The sequence below is a fragment of the Carassius gibelio genome, chromosome A21, assembly GCF_023724105.1.
Source record: "Carassius gibelio isolate Cgi1373 ecotype wild population from Czech Republic chromosome A21, carGib1.2-hapl.c, whole genome shotgun sequence".
NCBI lineage: Eukaryota > Metazoa > Chordata > Actinopteri > Cypriniformes > Cyprinidae > Carassius > Carassius gibelio.
Genome location: NC_068391.1, coordinates 11,556,777 through 11,584,340, shown reverse-complemented (window position 1 = coordinate 11,584,340; position 27,564 = coordinate 11,556,777). Strand labels below are relative to the sequence as shown.

The following is a 27,564-nucleotide window of genomic DNA, read 5'->3' as shown; positions in this document are numbered from 1 at the left end:
GTGTGATTTTGTACCTTGTTTACCTGACAGCTCAATGTGCTTTTCTTTCCTCAATCTTTTACCTTTACTTGGCAACACATTAGAGGCTGTCTGTGTTGGAAGGTTAGGGTTTCTCACATCTGCAACTTCATCCACAGGTACTGGACAATCAGGGGTCTTTGGCTCAGTCTTCACAGATTCACGTACCTTTGGTGTGCGTTTTAAGACGTCACTGTAGAGGGCTTTACCGGAAGAGCATGGTAAACTGCTGCTGCCTGCTTCTTGCAGCGGATCAGACACTTCTGCATCTGCATGAACCAAAACTCCAGTTATCTCAAATGGTGGCTCAGGTTCCCCAAACAACTGTGCCATGTCATTGATATAGTTGTACAGAGACTCTATGGTACTGTGATAAACTACACAACTTGTGTCTGTCCTGATGGCATGAGAGTCAACGACTGCATACCATGACCCCTGCTTAATAACTGCAGATGTGTTGGCACAAATGGTTAACAAGAAAGCATCAGCACTAAGTAGAGTTTGCTGAAGGGCTACATCAAGTGGCATGGCTACACTGCTTATGGCTTGGTCATACTCGTGGTACTCATTGACATTAACAAAACCAGTCAGAGATGGAGTGTACTCGATGGAAAATGTAGTATTACCCAACACATGTCGCCTTGGTAATTCATGGACTGCAATATAATTCCTACCCTTCGCTTCCCGGTCTTTTATGTTACCCCGTTTTCTCAGATACTCATAGAGGCGTGTTCCTGCAACCAAGACACCGTCCAGATCTGGTGTTGACCACGTCAGCACATTCTTCAGCTTGCTTTTCAACACCGCCGTCAGACTGATTGCTCCACACTGCCTGTTGCGTGAATCTCCAAAGCGGGCATCAGCTTGATCAAAAGATCCTCTTAGCATGGATTTCTGGGGAAAATCAGAACAAACACCCAAAGCACTTTCATGGCAAATTGCAGGAATGTTTTGTTCAGATTGCATGGGTTTTGATTTGCTTTTCATTGGGTACCTCATCTGGGGTCGACCGAGCTTGCCTGAGTCTACTTGAAAATCACATGTCCTTACCTCAGTCTTGACTGATTCACATACCTTGGAAGGGCGTTTTACAACTTCACTGTAAAGGGCTTTACCGGAAGACCGTGGAAAACTGCTGCCAACTGCTTGACCAAGAGAACCTTTCTGCACTGATTGCTGTGGAAAATCACAATATGCAGGTAAAGTATTCACAGAAATTTCATGTATATTTGTAAGCACTTTTTCTTTTTTTTCTGAGTTTTCAAGGGTTTTCAAGGGTTTGCAAGGGTTTTCAAGGGTTTTCAAAGGTTTGCAAGGGTTTTCAAGGGTTTTCAAGGGTTTGCAAGGGTTTTCAAGGGTTTTCAAAGGTTTGCAAGGGTTTTCAAGGGTTTTCAAGGGTTTGCAAGGGTTTTCAAGGGTTTGCTTAGGTGACAGATGCAAGTTTGCAAGGTTTACTGATGCATTTACTGATGCGAGTTTGCAAGGGTTTTCAATGCTGCCAGCTTTTGGTGACAACAATGCATCATTTTTTTTAAGAGGATTCAGCGTAACCTCTGTATTTGCACATCTCTGAGCATAAAGACGTTTGGCTATCGTCGCCCTCTTCTTCGGTCGCGGCATGCCGACTCTCTGCCTCTGCCGCCGACTCTCTGCCGCCGACTCTCTGCCGCCGACTCTCTGCCGCCGACTCTCTGCCGCCGACTCTCTGCCGCCGACTCTCTGCCGCCGACTCTCTGCCGCCGACTCTCTGCCGCCGACTCTTGACGATAGCTGCCGCCTCTCTGCCGCAGACTCTCTGCCGCCGACTCTTGACGATAGCTGCCGCCTCTCTGCCGCAGACTCTCTGCCGCCGACTCTTGACGATAGCTGCCGCCTCTCTGCCGCAGACTCTCTGCCGCCGACTCTTGACGATAGCTGCCGCCTCTCTGCCGCAGTCGCCGCCTCTCTGGCTGCCTCTCTGCCGCAGTCACCTCGGTCTTTAGCCAGTGAACCACCATGCATAAAAGAAAAAAGGTATACTTGTCAGCCAGGCTTTGTTGTACATTTAAACACTTTGGCAGGATGTTCTATATGCATTTTAATAAAGTTCGAAAAGTTTGACTTACCTCAACTCGGTCTTTTCCCAGTGTACCAGCACATGCAAAAAAGAAGAGGGTGATAAGTTATGCATTTTAAGAACTTCACTTCATACATTTAAAAATTACATTAAAATTATAAATTTTACCTCAACTCACACTCTTATCCATTCACCAGCACACATACAAAGTAGTATTGTTTAGCATATATTCAATTTACACATTTCACTTTCACAAAAAAAAAAAAAAAAAAAAAAAAAAAAAAAAAAAAACATTTCACAGCTAAATAAACTATCAATTAAGGAGACAATTTTTCAAGAAAATATATTAATATCAACAGGAATGAAAACCGAATAAAAGTTTCTTAATTAAAATATCAATGCAAGATTTGATAATGACCAGCTACATTATTCACATAAGCCCTTGACAAGACACAAGTGCTGATGAATATCTTAAGACTGCCCAGCACACATGGATATGGTCTTAATTTTGCCATGAAAAAAAGCAAGCATTTAACTTGTCTCAACTCACAGTCTATTACTAGTGCACCACCACACATAAAAGAAAAAAGGTACACTTTTTAGCTATGCTTTGTTATACATTTAAATGTATAAAAGCAGTATATTCTAAATGTTCAAAAAGTTTGACTTACCTCAACTCAGTCTTTAACCAATGTGCCACCCCAAATGAAAAAAAGGTATACTTGCCAGCCATGCTTTGTTATACAATTAAACACTTACTTCAGCACTGTTCTAAATTGTTTTTAATGGTTACAAAAGTTGCCTTACCTCAGCTTGTGGTCTTTAACCAGTGCATGACCATGCATAAAAGAAAAAAGGTTTACTTGTCAGCCATGCTTTGTTATACATTTACTTCACAGTACATTCCAAATTCTTTTTTAAATGGTTACAAAACATTGCCTTACCTCAACTCACACAACTCAGTCTTTAACCAGTGCACCACCACACATTAAAGAAAAAAAAGGTATACTTGTCAGCCATGCTTTGTTATACAATTAAACACTTACTTCAGCACTATGATCTAAATTGTTTTTAATGGTTACAAAAGTTGCCTTACCTCTGCTCGCAGTCTTTAACCAGTGCACCACCACACACAAAAAAAATACACTTGTCAGGCATGCTTTGTTATGCATTGAAACATTTACTTCAGCAGAATATTCCAAATTATTTTTAAATGGTTACAAAAAGATGCCTTACCTCAGCTCGCAGTCTTTAACCAGTGCACCACCACACACACACACACACACAAAAGGTATACTTGTCAGGCATGCTTTGTTATACATTTACTTCAGCAGTATATTCTAAGTGCATTTTAATAAAGTTTGAAAAGTTTGACATACATCAACTGTCTTTTACCAGTGTACCAGAACATGCAAGAAAGAAGAGTGATAAGTTTTAAGAACTTAACATACATTTAAAAAGTACAATCAAATTATTTTTACATATACAAGAATTATAAATGTTACCTCAACTCACTCTTGTTAATACACCAGCACACATAAAAAGAAGAAAGTATTGTTTAGCATATATTCAAATTACACATTTCACACACAAAAAAAAAAATAATAATTTTCACAGTTAAATAAACTCTTTATTAAACTATTAATTAATGAGACCATTTTCAAGAAAATATAGTGTAGACTACGAAGACTAAATTACTTTGTTTAAATAATTTGCAAACAGAATTAGAATCAGAATTACTAAACTCTTGTGCGTTGCTTTTCCAAAAACACACAAAATCCTACCTTCCAATAAAATCCAGAATTGTATTACAGATCAAACAATAGACTACCATAATAAGAAAACTAATTCAAGTAAAGAGAAAACACTTAAAATAAGTTGGCACTTTGAACACTTGGTCATTACAAAAAACAAACAAAATGAACATATTAAACACTTCAGCAAAAAATCCACAATCCAAACTAAGAAGAAATAATTAACACACAGACACTTTTAAAACAAACGTACCTTCTGTAGAAAAACAGATAAACTGAGCAGCACATGCTCTCTCCCTGATATACTGTCAATTTAAGACCAGGTGCAGCTTGATTAATTGGTTAGCACGTGGTCTGATGCTTTTGTGAACATTCTCACACCTTAACCTCTCTTCTGTGCCATGCGAACTGTGTGTCAACTAATGTGGCGCACTTCGCTGAGGCACCGGTCCCAAACCCGAGAGGTCGTGGGATCGAATCCGGGGTGGGTAACGTCGATCCGATGTAAGTTCCGTTTTGGCCGTTTTGCTTCGTCCCGCTCGTTGCTCTGGCTACAGCCCTTCAGGGCTTGGCCCCGGTATCGCTGCTTGCAGCTATATTTATTATTATTATTATTATTATTATTATTCTTCTTCTTCTTCTTCTCGTCCAATGGGAGTCTATGGCAGCCCTATGAAGGGAACATGGGAAAATGATAAAATTTGGCACACTAGTAGAACTGGTCATTATTAGAGATCTGACCAGTTTTGGGGTCTCTAGGCCAAACTCTATAGCGCCACCAGCAGTCCAAAAATTCAACATTCAAACGTTAATAACTCTTAAACCACTTATTCTATGAAAATAAAACTTAGTACATCTATTTTGTCTCTTCATGGAGATTCCATTCCATATCTTACATTCAGACTCCGCCCATTACAGTAGCGGCCATTTTGAAAAGTACAGTATTCAGTCTAAACACTACTCCTCCTTCAAAATTGGTCCAATTCTTCTGAAATTTGGCTCAGATGTTGTTTCGACTGAGCCGCACAGAAATGACTGAACAGAATTTTGATTTTCGTCTTTGTTCAAAAGTTATTCAATTGTGAACTTAATGAGGCTGACCTAAAATCGGTTGAGATGCTGTATCTCGGCCAAACTTTGATCAATCGATACCAAACTTGGAACACTTCATCTACACCATGATCTGGGGGTCCATGCCAAATTTGGGAATAGCGCCACCTATGGGTGTTGAGATACCAAAAATGCACTTTTTTGCTTATAACTTCTGAACAGTTCATCAGAAAATTATTATCTTGATGTCTATGGATTCTTTAGATCATTCTGGATCTGTGGATGTCAATTTTGTCAAGACCACCAGGACCACCTGTCCGCCATTTTGAATTTTGTCATAAATTGCTATATCTTTTGATCTACTGTACATATCTTCACAAAAATTGATAGGCATCATCAACACCATATCCCGGAGGTACCCCGGAAGTTGGAAGACAGCGCCACCTAGTGTTCAAGAGATATAACGGTTCTTGCAAAACCCCTTATAACTACTGTAAATTGTGATCGATTTTTGATATTTTTATGTCATTTTATTCCATGGGTTATGCCGAATCTGATGATGTCTCATTTGCCATTTTCCAACATGGCGTCTGTCCACCATATTGAATGGAATGAAATACAGTTTTTTCGCTACTCCTCCCTGAAATCTTGTTCAATTTTGTCCAAAATTTTATCAGATGAACTTCAGACCGGGCCTGACAGAAATGACTGAACAGATTTTTGATATTCACTCCCGTTCCCGACATGTACAGCTCTGAAGTTGACCGTGCCTGTGCTTGTTAATTCATGCTAATTAGCTTAGCATGCTAATTAGCTAAAATGCTAACACGTTTCTATTGACTCTAATGGGTCTCCTGAGCTATCTGGTTAACTTTGAGCAACGTTAGCATTTTTTAGCGTAGCATGCTAATCTGGCTAAAATGCTGCTTCGGGCTTTTGAGAGTTCATTCTCACACCTTAACCTCTCTTCTGTGCCATGCAAACAGTGTGTCAACTAATGTGGCGCACTTAGCTAAGGCACTCGTCCCGAACCCGAGAGGTCGCGGGATCGAATCCGGGGTGGGTAACGTCGATCCGATGGAAGTTCCGTTTTGGCCGTTTTGCTTCGTCCCGCTCGTTGCTCTGGCTACAGCCCTTCAGGGCTTGGCCCCGGTATCGCTGCTTGCAGCTATATTAGCGATTGTTTTTGGTAGAATTTTCGAGCAAAAACAATCGATCACTATGCTAGCCCTATGAAGGGAACATGGGAAAATGATGAAATTTGGCACACTTCTAGAGATGGTCACCAATAGTGATCTGACCAACTTTGGGGTCTCTAAGACCAACTCTACAGCGCCACCACCAGTTCAAAAATTCAGTTTTGAAACTTTAATAACTCCTGAACCCTTTGTTCTAGACAGATAAAACTTAGTACACATGATTACTCTCTTCTCGGAGATTACATTCTATACCTTACATTAAGTTTCCACCCATTACAGTAATTGCTATTAATCTAATTAAGTGTTTCCGTTTAAACGCTACTCCTCCTTCAAAAGTGGTTTGATTTTTCTGAAATTTGCCACAGACGATCTTCGGACCGAGCCGCACAGAAATGACTGAATAGATTTTTGATATTAGTTTTTGTTCAAAAGTTATTAAATTGTGAACATAACGAGGTCCACCCAAAATCGGTTAAGAGGCTGTATCTCAGCCAAACATTGATCAATCGAAACTAAACTTGATACACATCACCAACACCATGATCTGAGGTGGCATGCCAAATTCGGGGACAGCGCCACCTATGGGTCATGATATACCATAAATGCACATTTTTCCTTATAACTTTTGAACACCTTCTTCTATCAAGTTAAAACTTAGTACACCTGATTCCTCTCTTCATACTGTTCACATTGAATAGTTTATATTAAGATTCCAGCCATTACAGTAACCCGCATTATGAAAAGTACAGTATTCCATTTTTTCGCTACTCCTCCTTCAAATGTGGCCCAATTCTTCTAAAAATTTCCTCAGACGATCTTTGGACCGAGCCGCACGGAAATGACTGAACAGAATTGTTCGACCTACTGGTCAAAAAAAGAGTTATGATGCTCTGAAGTTAACACTGTTGAATCGAAATTGTTCGAGAAGCTGTATTTTGGCCGTATTTTGATCAATTGCCACAAAACTCGCTACACTTCATCAACACTATGAACTGAGAATATATCCCAAAGTTGGAAACAGCGCCACCTATGGGTCGTGAGATACCAAAAATTCACATGTCTGCTTTGGCTTTTGAACAATTAGTTGCAAAAACATGATCTTGGTGTCTTTTTATTCCTCGGGTCATGCCGAATCTATGGATGTAAATTTTGGCAGGGTTGACTAAACTACCTCAAAATGCTAGGCAACTTTCTTTAGTGACCTCATCCTCACACCTTAACCTTTCTTCTGTAGCCCACTGGATGTGTAAAGACTCAGTGGTGCAGTATGTTAAGCCGCTGGTTCTGAGCGTCTGAGGTTGTGGGTTCGAATCCAGGACAGTTAATGTTGTTTCTGAGTTCATGGGTTCAGATCAAGAACAGTTAATGTTGCTTCTGTCCAAGCCTTTGCATTTCCTGAGTGTGTTTGCCTTGAATCAAAAATATGTTTTTGGTCTTTCTCATCTAAAGTTCTGTTCAATTTCAAACTTCTCTACTTCTGAACCGATCGGTTGTCCTGACGTGCGTACCGTTTCGGCCGTTTTGCTTCGTCCCGCTCGTTGCTCTGGCTACAGCCCTTCAGGGCTTGGCCCCGGTATCGCTGCTTGCAGCTATATTTAGGGGCCAAGCCCAAAGGGCTGTAGCCCCTATTGTATCTGTATGTTTTATTATTATTATTCTTCTTCTTCTTGGCCAATGGGAGTCTATGGCAGCCCTATGAAGGGAACATGGGAAAATGATGAAATTTGGCACACTTGTAGAACTGGTCATTATTAGTGATCTGACCAGCTTTGGGGTCTCTAGCCCAAACTCTATAGCGCCACCAGCAGTCCAAAAATTCAACATTCAAATGTTTATAACTCTTGAACCACTTATTCTATGAAAATCAAACTTAGTACATCTATTTTGTCTCTTCATGGAGATTCCATTCCATATCTTACATTAAGACTCCGCCCATTACAGTAGCGGCCATTTTGAAAAGTACAGTATTCAGTCTAAACACTACTCCTCCTTCAAAATTGGTCCAATTCTTCTGAAATTTGGCTCAGATGTTCTTTGGACTGAGCCGCACAGAAATGACTGAACAGAATTTTTTGAACACTAGTGAAAAAAAAAGTTATGATGCTGTGAACTTACTGAGGCTGACCTAAAATCAGTTGAGATGCTGTATCTCGGCCAAACTTTGATCAATCGATACCAAACTTGGTACACTTCATCTAGACCATGATCTGGGGGTCCATGCCAAATTTGGGAATAGCGCCACCTATGGGTGTTGAGATACCAAAAATGCACTTTTTTGCTTATAACTTCTGAACAATTCATCAGAAAATTATGATCTTGATATCTATGGATTCTTTACATCAATCCGAATCTGTGGATGTCAATTTTGTCAAGACCACCAGGACCACCCGTCCGCCATTTTGAAATTTGTCAAAAATTGCTATATCTTTTGATCTACTGTACATATCTTCACAAAAATCGATATGCATCATCAACAACATGTGCCGGAGGTACCCCGGAAGTTAGAAGACAGCGCCACCTAGTGTTCAAGAGATATAACGATTCTCGCAAAACCCCTTATAACTACTGTAAATGTTGATCAATTTTTGTTATTTTTATGTCATTTCATTCCGTGGGTTATGTCAAATCTGATGATGTCTCAATTTTTATTTTCCAATATGGCGTCTGTCCGCCATATTGAATGGAATGAAATACAGTTTTTTCGCTACTCCTCCCTGAAATCTTGTTCAATTTTGTCCAAAATTTGATCAGATGAACTTCAGACCGGGCCTGACAGAAATGACTGAACAGATTTTTGATATTCACTCCCGTTCCCGATATGTACAGCTCTGAACTTGACCGTGCCTGTGCTCGTTGATTTATGCTAGTTAGCTTAGCATGCTAATTAGCCGAAATGCTAACACGTTTCTATTGACTCTAATGGGTCTCCTGAGCTATCTGGTTAACTTTGAGCAACGTTAGCATTTTTAGCGTATCATGCTAATCTGGCTAAAATGCTACTTCGGGCTCTTGAGAGTTAATTCTCACACCTTAACCTCTCTTCTGTGCCATGTAAATCGTGTGTCAACTAATGTGGCGCACTTCGCTAAGGCACCGGTCCCAGACCCGAGAGGTCGTGGGATCGAATCCGGGGTGGGTAATGTCGATCCGATGGAAGTTCCGTTTTGGCCGTTTTGCTTCGTCCCGCTCGCTGCTCTGGCTACAGCCCTTCAGGGCTTGGCCCCGGTATCGCTGCTTGCAGCTATATTTAGGGGCCAAGCCCAGAGGGCTGTAGCCCCTATTGTATCTGTACGTTTTCTTTATTATTATTATTCTTCTTCTTCTTCTTCTCGTCCAATGGGGGTCTATGGCAGCCCTATGAAGGAAACATGGGAAAATGATGAAATTTGGCACACTTGTAGAGATGACCATTATTAGTGATCTGACCAACTTTGGGGTCTCTAGGACCAACTCTACAGCGCCACCACCAGTTCAAAAATTCAACATTCAAACGTTAATAACTCTTGAACCACTAATTCTATGAAAATAAAACTTAGTACATCTATTTTGTCTCTTCATGGAGATTCCATTCCATACCTTACATTAAGACTCCGCCCATTACAGTAACGGCCATTTTGAAAAGTACAGTATTCAGTCTAAACACTACTCCTCCTTCAAAATGGGTCCAATTCTTCTGAAATTTGTCTCAGATGTTCTTTGGACTGAGCCGCACAGAAATGACTGAACAGAATTTTTTGAACACTAGTGAAAAAAAAAGTTATGATGCTGTGAACTTACTGAGACTGACCTAAAATCGGTTGAGATGCTGTATCTCGGCCAAACTTTGATCAATCGATACCAAACTTGGAACACTTCATCTACACCATGAGCTGGGGGTCCATGCCAAATTTGGGAATAGCGCCACCTATGGGTGTTGAGATACCAAAAATGCACTTTTTTGCTTATAACTTCTGAACAGTTCATCAGAAAATTATTATTTTGATGTCTATGGATTCTTTAGATCATTCCGGATCTGGGGATGTCAATTTTGTCAAGACCACCAGGACCACCCGTCCGCCATTTTGAAATTTGTCAAAAATTGCTATATCTTTTGATCTACTGGACAAATCTTCACAAAAATCGATAGACATCATCAACACCATGTGCTGGAAGTACCCCGGAAGTTTGAATACAGCGCCACCTAGTGTTCAAGAGATATAACGATTCTTGCAAAACCCCTTATAACTACTGTAAATTGTGATCAATTTTTGTTATTTTTATGTCATTTTATTCCGTGGGTTATGCCGAATCTGATGATGTCTCATTTGCCATTTTCCAATATGGCGTCTGTCCGCCATATTGAATGGAATGAAATACAGTTTTTTCGCTACTCCTCCCTGAAATCTTGTTCAATTTTGTTCAGAATTTTATCAGATGAACTTCAGACTGGATCTGACAGAAATGACTGAACAGATTTTTGATATTCACTACCGTTCGCGACATGTACTGCTCTGAAGTTGACCGTGCCTGTGCTTGTTGATTTATGCTAGTTAGCTTAGCATGCTAATTAGCTAAAATGCTAACACGTTTCTATTGACTCTAATGGTTCTCCTGAGCTATCTGATTAACTTTGAGCAACGTTAGCATTTTTTAGCGTAGCATGCTAATCTGGCTAAAATGCTACTTCGGGCTTTTGAGAGTTAATTCTCCCACCTTAAAATCTCTTCTGTGGAATGTCAAATGTGCATCAACTTATGTGGCTCACTCTGTTAAGGCACTGGTCCCGAACCCAAGAGGTCGTGGGTTCGAATCCGGGGTGGTCAAGGTTGCTTCTGTTCAAGCCATTGGATTTTCTGTGTGTTGAATCAAGAATATTTTCTTGGTCTTTCTCATCGGAATCTCTGTTTGATTTTGAAGTTTTGAGATCATTCTCACATCTTAACCTCTCTTCTTGGCATGTCAAACGTGCATCAACTAATGTGGCTCACTATGCTAAGGTCGTGGTCCCAAACCCAAAAGGTCATGAGTTCGAATCCAGGGTGGTTAATGTTGCTTCTGTTCAAGCCATTGGATTTTCTCTGTGTTCACATTGAATCAAGAATGTGTTTTGGTCTTTCTCATCTGATGTTCTGTTTGATTTTGAAGTTTTGAGATCATTCTCACACCTTAACCTCTCTTATACAGTATGCTGTGATGTGCATTGACTGAGTGGTGCACTCTTCTAAGCTGCTGGTTTCAACCCTCTAAGGTTGGGGCTTCAAATCCAGGGTGGTCAATATTGTGTTTGTTCCAGATGTTGGATTTTATGAGGATTTTATTTTTGTTCATTTTTGAATGTCTCTACTTCTGATCTTGTTTTTTATGTATATTATACTGTTGCCATATTTGCTCTTCTTGCTCTACACTATGCTTCAAAAACATTATTTGTTAGCATGCAAGTTTATGCTTCATTGGTGTTCCTTTTAATATAAAAAGATATCTTCAACATTATAGTATCTGTGTGCCATATGTTTCATTGTATGAGAAGAATTGTGCTCTCACAGATGAGGTAAAGGGTTTCAATTCTTCTGTGGGGTGACATAATAATAGAACTTCTGATCAACAATACGGGGACATCTTTGCAGCATTTCCACTAAGTTTTATACTTGTTAAATTGACAGTTATGAACAAAAATAATGTGCACTTAGTGGGTCAACTCCTGCCATTTTATACCATAAGAAAGCATTTTATGTTTGTTGGTTTCATTGAGAATCAAAAGAAATAAAAAAGACACTCAAGACACTTAAATGGGATCATCAATTAAGCCTTACAGCATGAATACTTGTGTTGTGTACACTAAATATAATCACTTTAACTATTTTCTCCAATTCTAGTTTCTTTCAATTCCAGATTTCATAGTACAAATGAAATAACCTGAATGCAAAGAAAATGACTACTATATCATTTTATCCATTATCATTTATCCTCTATGTAACACCGTGTGATATGAATTGTGCTCGGAGATGTCAATTAATATAGATTAAACAAATTCTACATAAAAATTAAATGTAGATCAGTAAACAAAAAAAGGACATTGAAAGACTACATTAAAGTTTATGAAAGCAAGGACAAAAGTATATTCTAATTCATCATGTATTTATTGTTCTTTACAAACAATTTACATTGAAAATATTGTGCCTTAAAACCCCAGTGAGCAAGCCAGAAGGCAACAGTGGCAAGGAAAAACTCCCTAAATTAGTGAAGAGGATCATCAGCAGAGAGGTATAGGGAGAAACCTTGGGAGGAACCAGACTCAGCAGGGGCAAGCCATCCTCCTTTGGCTGGCATCTAAGTTTGCTGTACATAGGCCAAATATAATACAAGCCATCCATCCAACATTTCATATAGAATTGTGTTACTTTTGTGGTTATGCATTTGTGATATCTTTGACTATTGACTGCCTGCATCGGTTTAGAGTTTTGCCGGGACATTTTCTGAAGATACTTGAACAATGATTTTGTATTCACTGTAAGAAAGGGAAGCAGAAAAGTTTAGTCAAATTAGTATCAACTTCTGATTAACAAGCACAAAGGATAATAGATTATATCTTTTTTCAGTTGTGTGCTTCTTACTAAAAAGGGTTCATAGAGTGGACAATCATTTAATGGATACGGAAGAAGTTTCAACTGTAGCTATTGCAGAAATCTGAAGATACATTCAAGGAACATTAAGTGGTGCAAACTCTAATCAACTTGTTAAACATTTTGTAATTTACGTAGACATTACTCTCCACTCAACTTTTGACAGTAGATATTTAGTTGTGATGCACGAACCAGAAGATGTACATTTATTCAGTGAAACCATGCAAATGGGTAAATTCAGGCTTTGCAGACATACAATTCAATGTACCGTTGTATTGGTTTTGTGCCTCTTCATAAAAACAGTTCGTGGAGCGGAGAATCATAATGGATAAGGCGGAAGTTTGAAGTGTAACGTATTGCACAAACCTGAAAAACATATCAACAGGTGAAAGACTGCTTTAAGAAATGAGTCAATTTGAGTATTGCAGATATATTAATTTACCTTTTGATTGGTTGTGTGCCTCTTCATAAAAACAGTTCATGGAGCGGACAATCATAATGGATAAGGCGGAAGTTTGAAGTGTAACATTGCAGAAATCTGAAAATACAGTCATGGAACATTAACTGATTGATAGTGTTTACACAACTGAAACATTGTACAGCTGTCTATGTTAGTTGCACACTCACCTTTTTGGAGTAGTGGACCGTAGATATTGGGTTTTCATGCACAAACCTGAAAATGTATCAACAGGTGAAAGACTGCTTTAAGAAATGAATCAATTGGACTATTGCAGATATATTAATTTACCTTTTGATTGGTTGTGTGCCTCTTCATAAAAACAGTTCATGGGGTGGAGAATCATAGTGGATAAGATGGAAGTTTGAAGTGTAACGTATTGCACAAACCTGAAAAACATATCAACAGGTGAAAGACTGCTTTAAGAAATGAGTCAATTTGAGTATTGCAGATATATTAATTTACCTTTTGATTGGTTGTGTGCCTCTTCATAAAAACAGTTCATGGAGCGGAGTATCATAATGGATAAGGTGGAAGTTTGAAGTGTAACATATTGCACAAACCTGAAAAACATATCAACAGGTGAAAGACTGCTTTAAGAAATGAGTCAATTTGAGTATTGCAGATCTATGAATTTACCTTTTGATTGGTTGTGTGCCTCTTCATAAAAACAGTTCATGGAGCGGAGAATCATAGTGGATAAGATGGAAGTTTGAAGTGTAACGTATTGCACAAACCTGAAAAACATATCAACAGGTGAAAGACTGCTTTAAGAAATGAATCAATTGGACTATTGTAGATATATTAATTTACCTTTTGATTGGTTGTGTGCCTCTTCATAAAAACAGTTCATGGGGTGGAGAATCGTAGTGGATAAGATGGAAGTTTGAAGTGTAACGTATTGCACAAACCTGAAAAACATATCAACAGGTGAAAGACTGCTTTAAGAAATGAGTCAATTTGAGTATTGCAGATATATTAATTTACCTTTTGATTGGTTGTGTGCCTCTTCATAAAAACAGTTTGTGGAGCGGAGAATCATAATGGATAAGGTGGAAGTTTGAAGTGTAACGTATTGCACAAACCTGAAAAACATATCAACAGGTGAAAGACTGCTTTAAGAAATGAGTCAATTTGAGTATTGCAGATATATTAATTTACCTTTTGATTGGTTGTGTGCCTCTTCATAAAAACAGTTCATTGGGTGGAGAGTCATATTGGACAAGGAAGTTTGATGTGTAGTAAATTGCAGAAATCTGAAAATGCATTCATGGAAAATTAACTTCTTGATAATTAAAGTGTTTGCACAACAAAAACCATTTAGCAATCTGTACACTCACCTTTTGGGAGTAGTGGACAGGAGATATTGGGTTTTGATGCACAAACCTGAAAATGTATCAACGGGAGAAAGACTGCTTTAAGAAAAGGTTCAATTCGAGTATTGCAGATATATGAATTTACCTTTTGATTGGTTGTGTGCTTCTTCATAAACACAGTTCATGGAGTGGAGAATCATAATGGATAAGGCGGAAGTTTGAAGTTTAACATATTGCAGAAATCTGAAAATACAGACATGGAACATTAACTGATTGATAAAGTGTTTGCACATCTGATACATTTAGTGAAATATGTAGACATCTGCACACTTACCTTTGACAGTAGTTAGTGAGACTTGATGCACAAACCTGAAAATATATTGCTATTAGGTGAAACAGTGCCTGAACAAATGAATCAGTTTTATTCTGACACTACTACATTTACATTGTCATTAGTTGTTTTCTTCCGTAAGAAAGTTACTGAGGTACATAATTATGTGTTGGATGGAGTACAGAATCTCTTGTATGGGAGAAATTCTGACGTGTGCATTTCATACGTCTAAAAAGATGACTTGCAGATGTGCTTGCATATAGTTGATTAATTTAACCATGCCTTTATTCTGCTTGTGTAATCATGCACAACTGAGTCTACTTACCAATTTTGTGTTGTTCCATTGACTTAATTGTGATATTAGGAGACAAATGGATGGATGCAGGCAGTCTTTGTGGATGCTTCCTATAATGTTTGGAAGCATCCATTATGATTTGGATGGCTTAGAATGACTGAAATTAGATTATGGATTAAATGTCAGTTAAAAATAAATCTCTCAAAACTGAGAATTTAAGTAGAATTAAAATAATAATAATAATAATAATAATAATAATAATAATAATAATAATAATAATAATAAAGCATTAAGATGAATACAAAGTAAATACTACAGTTACCTTGGCTGGGTGAAGCTTACTAGCTCAAGAAAGAAGAGCAATTATGGGAGATGTTGGGTTGAAAATGATGATCACTTGTTTGAATTACAGGCTGGATTAACTGGACTCGGACCATGTTGGAATCTCAGGATAGCGCTCATATCGTATGGACACAAAAACAGAACAGACAATACAGTGATACAATTCTCATTTCAGAGTGTTGCATTGATAAAATGGATTACCTTCAGATAATACTTCAATCATAACATGGAACAGCTGTACATATTCAACTGATGGATCATTATAAGAGTTATTCATTTAGATATAGATAGACTTAGAACATACCGTCTCCAGTTGTACACTTGCCCTGCAGTTGTATGCCAGTTGAAAGCTCAGGATGAACATTGAACAAGTAAGAGCACAGACAAGAAACAAATAATGCAGGTTATACAGATTTCATTACATAATCACACACATTAATTTTTACCTCAGTGAAATAAGGACTGCTTGGTGGTAACTGTAATAAGTTTGCACAATTTCAACAGAGAAATTTTCTGCATCTTTAACATAGACATGGTCTATCAGTGTACCTTTTTCAGTGGTAGGGTGTTGCACATGTTGACTGTATCCATGTAGTTCCATTAGTGTACCAATTGTAGATGATGTCAAGATGTCTTCATTGAAGTCTCCCATAATCACTTTCTTTCCTGACTGTTTCTCCAGCTCATCAAAAACATGCAACATATTTTGTTGAAACAGATTAAGGGGATATGAATTAGGTCTGTACAGCAAAGCAGCATTCAAACTTAGATGTGGAACTGCAAAGTATATACATTCCAAGTTACAAGGTTCTGGAACCCTGACATTAAAATGAATGCTTTCACAACAGAATAGTCCAACTCCACCTCCTCTTTGTTGTTTTAAATCAGTGAAAAGTGGAATACTGTTGTCATAACATTTAGCTCTTGGATTGCTCTTAAAAACAAATCCTGGAATCTGTACTTGGTCTTCAACTTTTAGCCACGTTTCCGTTAAACAGATGCAATCTGCATTCATTATCTGTCTGTGAACTTGAAGATCCTGAACATGAGCTCGAAGACTTTGTACATTATGAAGAGCAATTGTAAACACGCCAGGTGTCTTTACAAAACTGTAATTTTCTAAAGCAAGTCGGGGCATGTTTTTCATAGCTGAGTCAATTTTCTCATTACAATATATGACCGAGTCTTTGAAGTTATTAATTATTAGTCCGTCGAGGGTTCTCACACGACTCAGTGCAACGTATGCTTGTCCCGGAGAAAATACCTTGTCAAGTGAGACGACCGCTTTATCTACTGTGAGTCCTTGCACTTTATGAACTGTGCATGCCCATGCCAATTTAAGTGGAAACTGACGTCTTAAACCACCATCGTTTGAGACTTGATCTTCTTCCACTTCAATAACAGTTGAATTTGGAGAATATTTCTGTCGCAGCTTCGATCTCTGAACTTTACCAACATTTGGATCATCAAATTCAACATGGATAGCTGATGGAAAGTCATCATCTTCATCATCATCATCACGTCTTTGTTTTCTGCTTATGTGGACAACTGTGCCACAGGCTCCATTGACAAGTCCATCAGAAACATCAACATTTTTCCTAAGCATTACTCTGGCACCAACACCCAAGGAAACACATTTGTCCAAACAAGAGTTGAAAACTTTTGCATGAAATCCAACCTTCCTTTCTATTCTTCCAGTTTCTGGATTTCTGGCAAAGTCTCTAGCGTGAATAGTGATTGCCTCAGGACAACGCTCATTAAGTTTCTGTATATTGTACTCATCAACCTGAGCATTTGTAGGGAATATATGAATAGCATCGCATTCTTCACCAGTTTCACGTTGCTTCAACATGTTGATGTCATTTGGGCTTAGAGTTTCGTTCTTTTTATGAACTCTCAGACGATTTAACATTTCAGCAAAAGATGCATCTTGTTGCCTGACAACTTGTGTTAGTTCAGCAATTTCAAAGTTGGTATCCCAAAGATTCACTCCTTTTGGATCAACGTACAGGGGAATTCCCTTGACTGGCGGTAGCTGATAAAAATCACCAACACAGACCAAACTGACTCTTCCAAAAATTGAGTAGTCACCAGTTTGCTTAATTTGTCTCAATCTACCATGAACATAAGACAAAAGGTGATGGTCAACCATAGACACCTCATCAATGATCAGAATCTGCAAACCTCCCAGTTTTGCACGCAGTGAATTGATTTTGTCATCACTTAGGGGCTGATATGGCAGTTTGACATTGGCACCTATGGAAAAGGTATTATGGATTGTTGAAGCACCAATTTGAAAACTGGCCACTCCGGTTGACGCAGTTAAAATCACACTTCTATCATCAGGGTTTTCGGACAGCTGAGATAAAAGTCTGGAAGATTCATAGTAGATTGCTTTGATTAAATGACTCTTGCCTGTGCCTGCTCCACCAGTGACAAACAAGTGAAATGGTTCAGGGTTTTCACCAAGAAGTTTCTCTAAACACCATTTCCGCACTTTGTAAAAGATTGCAGATTGTTGTGCATTTAATGATCGCAGTAAACATAATGCCTCTTCTCTAGACATTCCAGCCTGATTGGTTTCAATACTGTATGGAGTTCGAGGGTTCGCTACAAGATCTGGAATAGAACACTCAGAATCATCTTCATCAGGAATTGTATTACTCTTCCTTATTTCTAAGCACTCGTGATGTTCCTTTTCAGTTTCAGGACATAACGCAGCCCAAGCATCTTCCAAATCAACACCTTGCTCCAAAAGCTGTTGAGCTCGATCAATTTTGTCACTTTCCTTTTCAAAGAGTGCTCGATTAGCATCAACAATACATTTGACTTGAGTCACATTTCTCCCACATTTCACAGCACCACTGTTGTAGAATTCCTCATAAGTGCTAAAACTCTCAGGCTTCAGCTGACAATCTTCATAATGTGGCAAGAAAAGTTGCAACAATGAATGAAAGTACTTTTCTGGATCTTTTTTGGGAGAAAATCTCGGATATCGAACAACAGCAGGGTCAGTTCGAGTTCTCTTCATCATATAACCACAGTCGTTGTTAAGCTTGATCACCTTGTCTTCAGAAGACTTTTTTTGTGAAGAAACCTCCGATTTTGACAAGATCCTGTTTTCAGAGCAAAAACTTGCAAGACATTGGGTCTCAAACTCTTCCGTGTTTGGCCTATTCTTGTATCGGTCAACCAGACTAGTCATCCAAAAGCTAGCTTCTTCACCAGACTGATCAACTTTGTTTTTGATGACACGAAGAGGCAAACTCATCTTTACAGGATTCAATCCAATTGGAATAAACTGGACTTTACGAGAACATTCCTTCAAGTGCATACCAGTCAGACGATACACAGCCTCTTGAGCAGAAACTTCTCTGTTGTGAAGATATACACTACCAAGCATCTTCAGTGATGATCTCGCTTCAAGGTTTCCATTCATGGCTTCGTTTTGCGCACGTTGCAGCAACAATCCCATTTCTTGTTCTGCTTTTGTGATGTAACTGATAATGTAAACCACTACGGAGTAAGCATCAGTGACGTACTGGATATCCATGTTGCCTTGCCAGGCACGCAGTAAATGTTTATTATACTGGTTCACCCAGACGTCTTTTGGACTTCTTTTAAGGACAACGGATTTCTTTTTGGAACACTGTGCATACACTTTCTCAAAGAGAGCTTGGTTAATACCAATGGATTCAAAAAATGCATCAGTAGAGTCATAATCCATATCAGAAGCTGTTAAAGCCTTTTTCACTTTTTCTAAAACTGTACGTGCAGTATCTTTTCCATCACCGCTTTTCAAATCGTCTCGACTACCACCTCTTGTAATAAAGGTACGACTTGATGGGGGTCGTGGAAAATTAAATCTGCAAACTGTCTTTTTCTTACGACATGTCTTTGAATGTCTGACACTGTGCTTCTGAACACCGTTGACAATCTCAAACAGATCAGTTTCATCCTCGCTTGGGGTCTCACAGGTGATGTACCGATCAATGAAACTAGCAACCAAACCATCGTTTTCTTCATTGTCTTCATTTAACGTTGGGGCATTTTCAACCCAAAACAGACAGTGAACATGAGGAGATCCACGCTGTTGAAACTCTACACGATAAAAGTAATCTACTATCTTGCCGATCGGTTGAGCTGAAGACATGATTACATCTCTCAGAAAACAATGCCACCTATGATCAAACATTCTTGCAGCAGTCACTGGGTTTCGTCTGATCAATCCACATTTTTCAGACCAGTCAAGTTCATCTGCTTTCACATTTTTCCCTTCTTGTTTGATTATGGTACTAATCATTTCTGGCCATCTGAGATCCGCAGAACTAAAGGATGCAAAGAAAGTTGGAATACCTAGCTGTCTTACAAGTGCAAAAAGGTCCTTTTGAGTAGACTGCCAATATGGAGGTGTTCCACGGATTGGTCTCAAAAACTTGTATCCTTCATCAAAATTCAAGATTTTAGATAACGAGTCCGGGTTTGTTAGTACATCTGATGTCACTTCAGTCAACAAACTCTTCTCAGATCCTTTGCGCAAAGCAATTGAAACATTGGATACAACTTGATCAATCTCCGACAGATACTGTGCATAGAAAATGAAGTCTGTGCTTCGTGCAAAACGTCCATCCGCATTGAGGATTCTTGCATTCAAGTATCTCGACAGTGTTATTTTTACATCCCTCTTATCATGAAATGTCGGACCACCAGTTGGATACAGAACAGGGAAACATTTTGCTTCGTTAGACCTATCGGATAACAAACTAACAGGACTGTTACCTTCAGCAGGTGCCAGATTTAATACATCCTGGAAATGCTGATCAATTACTTCTGAACCGATGTCCACAGGTTGCAATGACGTATCTGACAAAAGACCACTTTGCTCTTTGATGTAGGTAAGGTCTTCCTCTTGCTGTTCATCAAGGTCATTTTCGTCAATCTTTTCAACTATGTCTTGTTGCTCCATTTCATCTACTACATTTTCTTCTGGTTCGTTCAAAGAGTTGATCCACTGCTGATTAATCTCCACATCACTGAACCACTTATTGAACTGGATTAAATATTTCAGAGCATTTCGAACACGATCAGTGTGTACATACTTATACTCATAATGCCCTTTGTAGGTTAACTTGCGTTTCAGTTTTATCCTTATCATCTTGTCGTCACATTCATTTCGTGGAAGGATATTGGACACACCTGTGACATTAACTGGGACACAAACTACAGGGCCATGGCATCCATGTTGTTTACCACGAGGAAGGCACAGTAATTTCATAAAAGGAATGTTACGTGCAATGAGATGTTGTTCCAAGGAGTTGAGACATTTCAGTTGATTTGGAACGTCCACCAAATGCATGTTGTTAGCAACGCTCTCTTCGGGCAGTTGTCCACAAAGGATTTTTCGATGACACGTTAGGCAAATCCATAATTTGCACCCTGAGGAATGAGCAGAAGATCCTTCACACTTTTGATCACAGACATGAACATACCTGGTTGTGATGCATCTTCTCCCCAAAGCAGCAACTTTAACACCTTTGTCTTCATAGCATTGTCTTCTACATTCAACAACCTGCTTTCTGAAAAGTAAACGGTGACAGACACAGCACACAAACTCTGGACCACTACTAATGTCTTGTCTAAAATGATCAATAGCAACATCAATGTCTTGTTGTTCCTTCTTTCTTGCATACCTTTCACAACCTTTTTGTATTTTACTCACACGAAAGGTCAGATCTTTATGGTATTTCATTTTGGAATACTTAGCCATTTTAACTTTGAAGGCTGGATACTGAATGTTTCTACTCTTTGAATACTCACACACTCTTGCTTTGAAGGCCAGGTTTTGCAGATATTTTTTCTTTGAATACTCACATACATTTGCCTGAAAAGAGACATTATATTTATATTTCAATCGAGAATACTGGCAAACACGTTTTTGGAACTGAAAATTGCTCAAGTACTTGGCCTTAGAACGCTCACACTTTGATTTACGAACATCAACATTTTTTAGATATTGGTCACAAAGAATTCCCTTTTTTTTCTCTCTGTAATATCTATCTGTACTATATTTAGTTTTGTCATATTCAATTTTTTTTCCCCTGTAAACTGTGTCATCAGAATATTTTGTTTTGGCATATTCAATTTTTTCCCCCCTGTAAACTGAGTCAGAATATTTTGTTTTGGCATATTCAATTTTTTTCCCCCTGTAAATGGCATCATCACAATATTTAGCTTTGGCATGCTCAATTTTGTTCTGTCTGTATTCTGGGTCGTTACCATACTTTGACTTCTTGTACTTCAATTGTTTTTGTCTGTACTCACTGACATTGCGATATCTCTCCCGATGCCTTTTGGTGGGACAACATTCTGCAGCGTCGCTTACCTTTCTCTTACGCAGACATGGTTTGCTGACCTCATTTGACACCACATTTCCACATGCTCCTGCACAAACAGCATCTCGATCCCTGTGCTTAACACATGTCACGACTTCATAATGATTACGGTTACAGTGTTTCAGATAGATTGCATTCTGAGTGGATACCTCTCCTGTAGGTTTGTGCGCATTCCATCGGCCGTCATTAAAAGTCATTATGGTGGTTTTGAAAAGATCGGCCGCAACAAATATGTCAATTTCGGTTACCCATGAGCCAGAATAAAACATTCTAGATTGTGTCAGATAATCCTCTGCTGAAGAATACTCACTTCTCACGTACCTCTCAAACAGCGGAGTATTCATCTTCAGATGTTTCACAACTGCACGGCGAACCTTCAAGTGTTTCTCCTCACTTCCACATATCACATGTGCCAACGATCTGAAAAAGCAGTTACCATCTGGTTTAATGGTCTTTGTCTGACACGGACCTGAAATGGGACCAAAGTTTATGACATTATGATCACTGTTATCATTGGACATTTGTATGAGCTCACATAAAGCTTGCTTGTCATTATATGTTAAAGGAGAAAAAAAGACATCTGGAACAGAAACATCAGTGATCATCAGGTCATCGGTTACAACGGTTTCAGTGTGTGATTTTGTACCTTGTTTACCTGACAGCTCAATGTGCTTTTCTTTCCTCAATCTTTTACCTTTACTTGGCAACACATTAGAGGCTGTCTGTGTTGGAAGGTTAGGGTTTCTCACATCTGCAGCTTCATCCACAGGTACCGGATAATCAGGGGTCTTTGGCTCAGTCTTCACAGATTCACGTACCTTTGGTGTGCGTTTTAAGACGTCACTGTAGAGGGCTTTACCGGAAGAGCATGGTAAACTGCTGCTGCCTGCTTCTTGCAGCGGATCAGACACTTCTGCATCTGCATGAACCAAAACTCCAGTTATCTCAAATGGTGGCTCAGGTTCCCCAAACAACTGTGCCATGTCATTGATATAGTTGTACAGAGACTCTATGGTACTGTGATAAACTACACAACTTGTGTCTGTCCTGATGGCATGAGAGTCAACGACTGCATACCATGACCCCTGCTTAATAACTGCAGATGTGTTGGCACAAATGGTTAACAAGAAAGCATCAGCACTAAGTAGAGTTTGCTGAAGGGCTACATCAAGTGGCATGGCTACACTGCTTATGGCTTGGTCATACTCGTGGTACTCATTGACATTAACAAAACCAGTCAGAGATGGAGTGTACTCGATGGAAAATGTAGTATTACCCAACACATGTCGCCTTGGTAATTCATGGACTGCAATATAATTCCTACCCTTCGCTTCCCGGTCTTTTATGTTACCCCGTTTTCTCAGATACTCATAGAGGCGTGTTCCTGCAACCAAGACACCGTCCAGATCTGGTGTTGACCACGTCAGCACATTCTTCAGCTTGCTTTTCAACACCGCCGTCAGACTGATTGCTCCACACTGCCTGTTGCGTGAATCTCCAAAGCGGGCATCAGCTTGATCAAAAGATCCTCTTAGCATGGATTTCTGGGGAAAATCAGAACAAACACCCAAAGCACTTTCATGGCAAATTGCAGGAATGTTTTGTTCAGATTGCATGGGTTTTGATTTGCTTTTCATTGGGTACCTCATCTGGGGTCGACCGAGCTTGCCTGAGTCTACTTGAAAATCACATGTCCTTACCTCAGTCTTGACTGATTCACATACCTTGGAAGGGCGTTTTACAACTTCACTGTAAAGGGCTTTACCGGAAGACCGTGGAAAACTGCTGCCAACTGCTTGACCAAGAGAACCTTTCTGCACTGATTGCTGTGGAAAATCACAATATGCAGGTAAAGTATTCACAGAAATTTCATGTATATTTGTAAGCACTTTTTCTTTTTTTTCTGAGTTTTCAAGGGTTTTCAAGGGTTTGCAAGGGTTTTCAAGGGTTTTCAAGGGTTTGCAAGGGTTTTCAAGGGTTTTCAAAGGTTTGCAAGGGTTTTCAAGGGTTTTCAAGGGTTTGCAAGGGTTTTCAAGGGTTTTCAAGGGTTTGCAAGGGTTTTCAAGGGTTTTCAAGGGTTTGCAAGGGTTTTCAAGGGTTTGCTTAGGTGACAGATGCAAGTTTGCAAGGTTTACTGATGCATTTACTGATGCGAGTTTGCAAGGGTTTTCAATGCTGCCAGCTTTTGGTGACAACAATGCATCATTTTTTTTAAGAGGATTCAGCGTAACCTCTGTATTTGCACATCTCTGAGCATAAAGACGTTTGGCTATCGTCGCCCTCTTCTTCGGTCGCGGCATGCCGACTCTCTGCCTCTGCCGCCGACTCTCTGCCGCCGACTCTCTGCCGCCGACTCTCTGCCGCCGACTCTCTGCCGCCGACTCTCTGCCGCCGACTCTCTGCCGCCGACTCTCTGCCGCCGACTCTTGACGATAGCTGCCGCCTCTCTGCCGCAGACTCTTGACGATAGCTGCCGCCTCTCTGCCGCAGACTCTTGACGATAGCTGCCGCCTCTCTGCCGCAGACTCTTGACGATAGCTGCCGCCTCTCTGCCGCAGTCGCCGCCTCTCTGGCTGCCTCTCTGCCGCAGTCACCTCGGTCTTTAGCCAGTGAACCACCATGCATAAAAGAAAAAAGGTATACTTGTCAGCCAGGCTTTGTTGTACATTTAAACACTTTGGCAGGATGTTCTATATGCATTTTAATAAAGTTCGAAAAGTTTGACTTACCTCAACTCGGTCTTTTCCCAGTGTACCAGCACATGCAAAAAAGAAGAGGGTGATAAGTTATGCATTTTAAGAACTTCACTTCATACATTTAAAAATTACATTAAAATTATAAATGTTACCTCAACTCACACTCTTATCCATTCACCAGCACACATACAAAGTAGTATTGTTTAGCATATATTCAATTTACACATTTCACTTTCACAAAAAAAAAAAAAAAAAAAAAACATTTCACAGCTAAATAAACTATCAATTAAGGAGACAATTTTTCAAGAAAATATATTAATATCAACAGGAATGAAAACCGAATAAAAGTTTCTTAATTAAAATATCAATGCAAGATTTGATAATGACCAGCTACATTATTCACATAAGCCCTTGACAAGACACAAGTGCTGATGAATATCTTAAGACTGCCCAGCACACATGGATATGGTCTTAATTTTGCCATGAAAAAAGCAAGCATTTAACTTGTCTCAACTCACAGTCTATTACTAGTGCACCACCACACATAAAAGAAAAAGGTACACTTTTTAGCTATGCTTTGTTATACATTTAAATGTACTTAAGCAGTATATTCTAAATGTTCAAAAAGTTTGACTTACCTCAACTCAGTCTTTAACCAATGTGCCACCCCAAATGAAAAAAAGGTATACTTGCCAGCCATGCTTTGTTATACAATTAAACACTTACTTCAGCACTGTTCTAAATTGTTTTTAATGGTTACAAAAGTTGCCTTACCTCAGCTTGTAGTCTTTAACCAGTGCATGACCATGCATAAAAGAAAAAAGGTTTACTTGTCAGCCATGCTTTGTTATACATTTACTTCACAGTACATTCCAAATTCTTTTTTAAATGGTTACAAAACATTGCCTTACCTCAACTCACACAACTCAGTCTTTAACCAGTGCACCACCACACATTAAAGAAAAAAAAGGTATACTTGTCAGCCATGCTTTGTTATACAATTAAACACTTACTTCAGCACTATGATCTAAATTGTTTTTAATGGTTACAAAAGTTGCCTTACCTCTGCTCGCAGTCTTTAACCAGTGCACCACCACACACAAAAAAATACACTTGTCAGGCATGCTTTGTTATGCATTGAAACATTTACTTCAGCAGAATATTCCAAATTATTTTTAAATGGTTACAAAAAGATGCCTTACCTCAGCTCGCAGTCTTTAACCAGTGCACCACCACACACACACACACACAAAAGGTATACTTGTCAGGCATGCTTTGTTATACATTTACTTCAGCAGTATATTCTAAGTGCATTTTAATAAAGTTTGAAAAGTTTGACATACCTCAACTGTCTTTTACCAGTGTACCAGAACATGCAAGAAAGAAGAGTGATAAGTTTTAAGAACTTAACATACATTTAAAAAGTACAATCAAATTATTTTTACATATACAAGAATTATAAATGTTACCTCAACTCACTCTTGTTAATACACCAGCACACATAAAAAGAAGAAAGTATTGTTTAGCATATATTCAAATTACACATTTCACACAAAAAAAAAAAAAAATAATTTTCACAGTTAAATAAACTCTTTATTAAACTATCAATTAATGAGACCATTTTCAAGAAAATATAGTGTAGACTACGAAGACTAAATTACTTTGTTTAAATAATTTGCAAACAGAATTAGAATCAGAATTACTAAACTCTTGTGCGTTGCTTTTCCAAAAACACACAAAATCCTACCTTCCAATAAAATCCAGAATTGTATTACAGATCAAACAATAGACTACCATAATAAGAAAACTAATTCAAGTAAAGAGAAAACACTTAAAATGAGTTGGCACTTTGAACACTTGGTCATTACAAAAAACAAACAAAATGAACATATTAAACACTTCAGCAAAAAATCCACAATCCAAACTAAGAAGAAATAATTAACACACAGACACTTTTAAAACAAACGTACCTTCTGTAGAAAAACAGATAAACTGAGCAGCACATGCTCTCTCCCTGATATACTGTCAATTTAAGACCAGGTGCAGCTTGATTAATTGGTTAGCACGTGGTCTGATGCTTTTGTGAACATTCTCACACCTTAACCTCTCTTCTGTGCCATGCAAACAGTGTGTCAACTAATGTGGCGCTCTTAGCTAAGGCACTCGTCCCGAACCCGAGAGGTCGTGGGATCGAATCCGGGGTGGGTAACGTCGGTCCGATGGAAGTTCCGTTTTGGCCGTTTTGCTTCGTCCCGCTCGTTGCTCTGGCTACAGCCCTTCAGGGCTTGGCCCCGGTATCGCTGCTTGCAGCTATATTAGCGATTGTTTTTGGTAGAATTTTCGAGCAAAAACAATCGATCACTATGCTAGCCCTATGAAGGGAACATGGGAAAATGATGAAATTTGGCACACTTCTAGAGAAGGCCATTATTAGTGATCTGACCAACTTTGGGGTCTCTAGGACCAACTCTACAGCGCCACCACCAGTTCAAAAATTCAATTTTGAAACTTTAATAACTCCTGAACCCTTTGGTCTACACAAATCACAATTAGTACAGATGATTACTCTCTTCATGGAGATTACACTCTATACCTTACATTAAGTCTCCACCCATTACAGTAATTGCTATTAAGCCAATTAAGTGTTTCCGTTTAAACGCTACTCCTCCTTCAAAAGTGGTTTGATTTTACCGAAAATTGCCACAGACGATCTTTGGACCGAGCCGCACAGAAATGACTGAACAGATTTTTGATATTCATCTTTGTTCAAAAGTTATTAAATTGTGAACATAACGAGGTCGACCCAAAATCGGTTGAGATGCTGTATCTCGGCCAAACATTGATCAATCGAAACTAAACTTGATACACTTCATCTACACCATGATCTGAGGGTTCATGCCGAATTCGGGCAAAGCGCCATCTATGGGTCATGAGATAGCATAAATGCACATTTTTCCTTATAACTTTTGAACAACTTCTTCTATCAAGATAAAACTTAGTACACCTGATTCCTCTCTTCACGCTGATCACATTGAATAGTTTACATTAAAATTCCTGCC

General features: G+C 39.0%; 2 protein-coding genes and 1 long non-coding RNA gene across 54 annotated transcripts in view; 1 reads left to right on the top strand and 2 right to left on the bottom strand.

Annotated features, from left to right (window-relative positions):
- Nucleotides 1–15,770, bottom strand: part of LOC127941917 (uncharacterized) — a 53,084-nt gene extending 37,314 nt beyond the window's left edge. For 12 of the 50 annotated variants that reach the window (XR_008149190.1, XR_008149191.1, XR_008149184.1 and 9 more), the window contains exons 1-7: nucleotides 15,398–15,768; nucleotides 15,106–15,232; nucleotides 14,784–14,818; nucleotides 14,595–14,692; nucleotides 14,474–14,519; nucleotides 14,295–14,389; nucleotides 13,304–13,349 (exon numbers count right to left, since the gene is read on the bottom strand). Coding sequence is in view for 27 of the 50 variants with exons in the window: in XM_052537404.1 (XP_052393364.1) it covers nucleotides 13,304–13,349; nucleotides 14,295–14,389; nucleotides 14,474–14,519; nucleotides 14,595–14,692; nucleotides 14,784–14,818; nucleotides 15,106–15,204 (419 nt within the window). In the remaining 23 variants the exon portion in view is untranslated. Of the gene's footprint in view, nucleotides 1–13,303; nucleotides 13,350–13,424; nucleotides 13,523–13,598; nucleotides 13,697–13,772; nucleotides 13,871–14,120; nucleotides 14,219–14,294; nucleotides 14,390–14,473; nucleotides 14,520–14,594; nucleotides 14,693–14,783; nucleotides 14,819–15,105; nucleotides 15,233–15,397 lie in introns of those variants that run through there. The other 38 variants (XM_052537384.1, XM_052537386.1, XM_052537383.1 and 35 more) reach the window with 10 other exon arrangements.
- On the top strand, nucleotides 1,187–23,815 carry LOC127941924 (uncharacterized). Its single transcript, XR_008149203.1, has 3 exons — nucleotides 1,187–1,295; nucleotides 1,326–1,415; nucleotides 23,797–23,815. It is a non-coding gene; the product is annotated as an uncharacterized LOC127941924 (long non-coding RNA).
- LOC127941915 (uncharacterized) lies at nucleotides 15,857–24,109 on the bottom strand. Of its 3 annotated transcripts, none has more exons than XM_052537376.1 (2): nucleotides 21,800–24,109; nucleotides 15,857–21,298 (listed from the first exon to the last, which is right to left on the bottom strand). In XM_052537376.1, the coding sequence occupies exons 1-2, from the start codon at nucleotides 24,107–24,109 to the stop codon at nucleotides 15,860–15,862; spliced, it is 7,749 nt and encodes a 2,582-aa protein (XP_052393336.1). In that variant the 3' UTR covers nucleotides 15,857–15,859. The 3 variants fall into 3 exon arrangements, with proteins under 3 accessions (XP_052393336.1, XP_052393335.1, XP_052393337.1); XM_052537375.1 differs by having other exon boundaries at nucleotides 15,857–23,766; nucleotides 23,797–24,109; XM_052537377.1 differs by lacking the exon at nucleotides 15,857–21,298 and having other exon boundaries at nucleotides 22,185–22,229; nucleotides 22,628–24,109.
- Nucleotides 24,110–27,564: the final 3,455 nt, after the last annotated feature.

What these genes read in the sequence shown, in the direction of transcription:
- LOC127941915 (XM_052537375.1), bottom strand. Translation starts at nt 24,109, where the DNA reads ATGCCGCGACCGAAGAAGAGGGCGACGATAGCCAAACGTCTTTATGCT. An exon ending in CCTTGAAAACCCTTGCAAAC is followed by an intron (nt 23,767 to 23,796) that starts CTTTGAAAACCC and finishes ACCCTTGCAAAC; the next exon opens with CCTTGAAAACCCTTGAAAAC.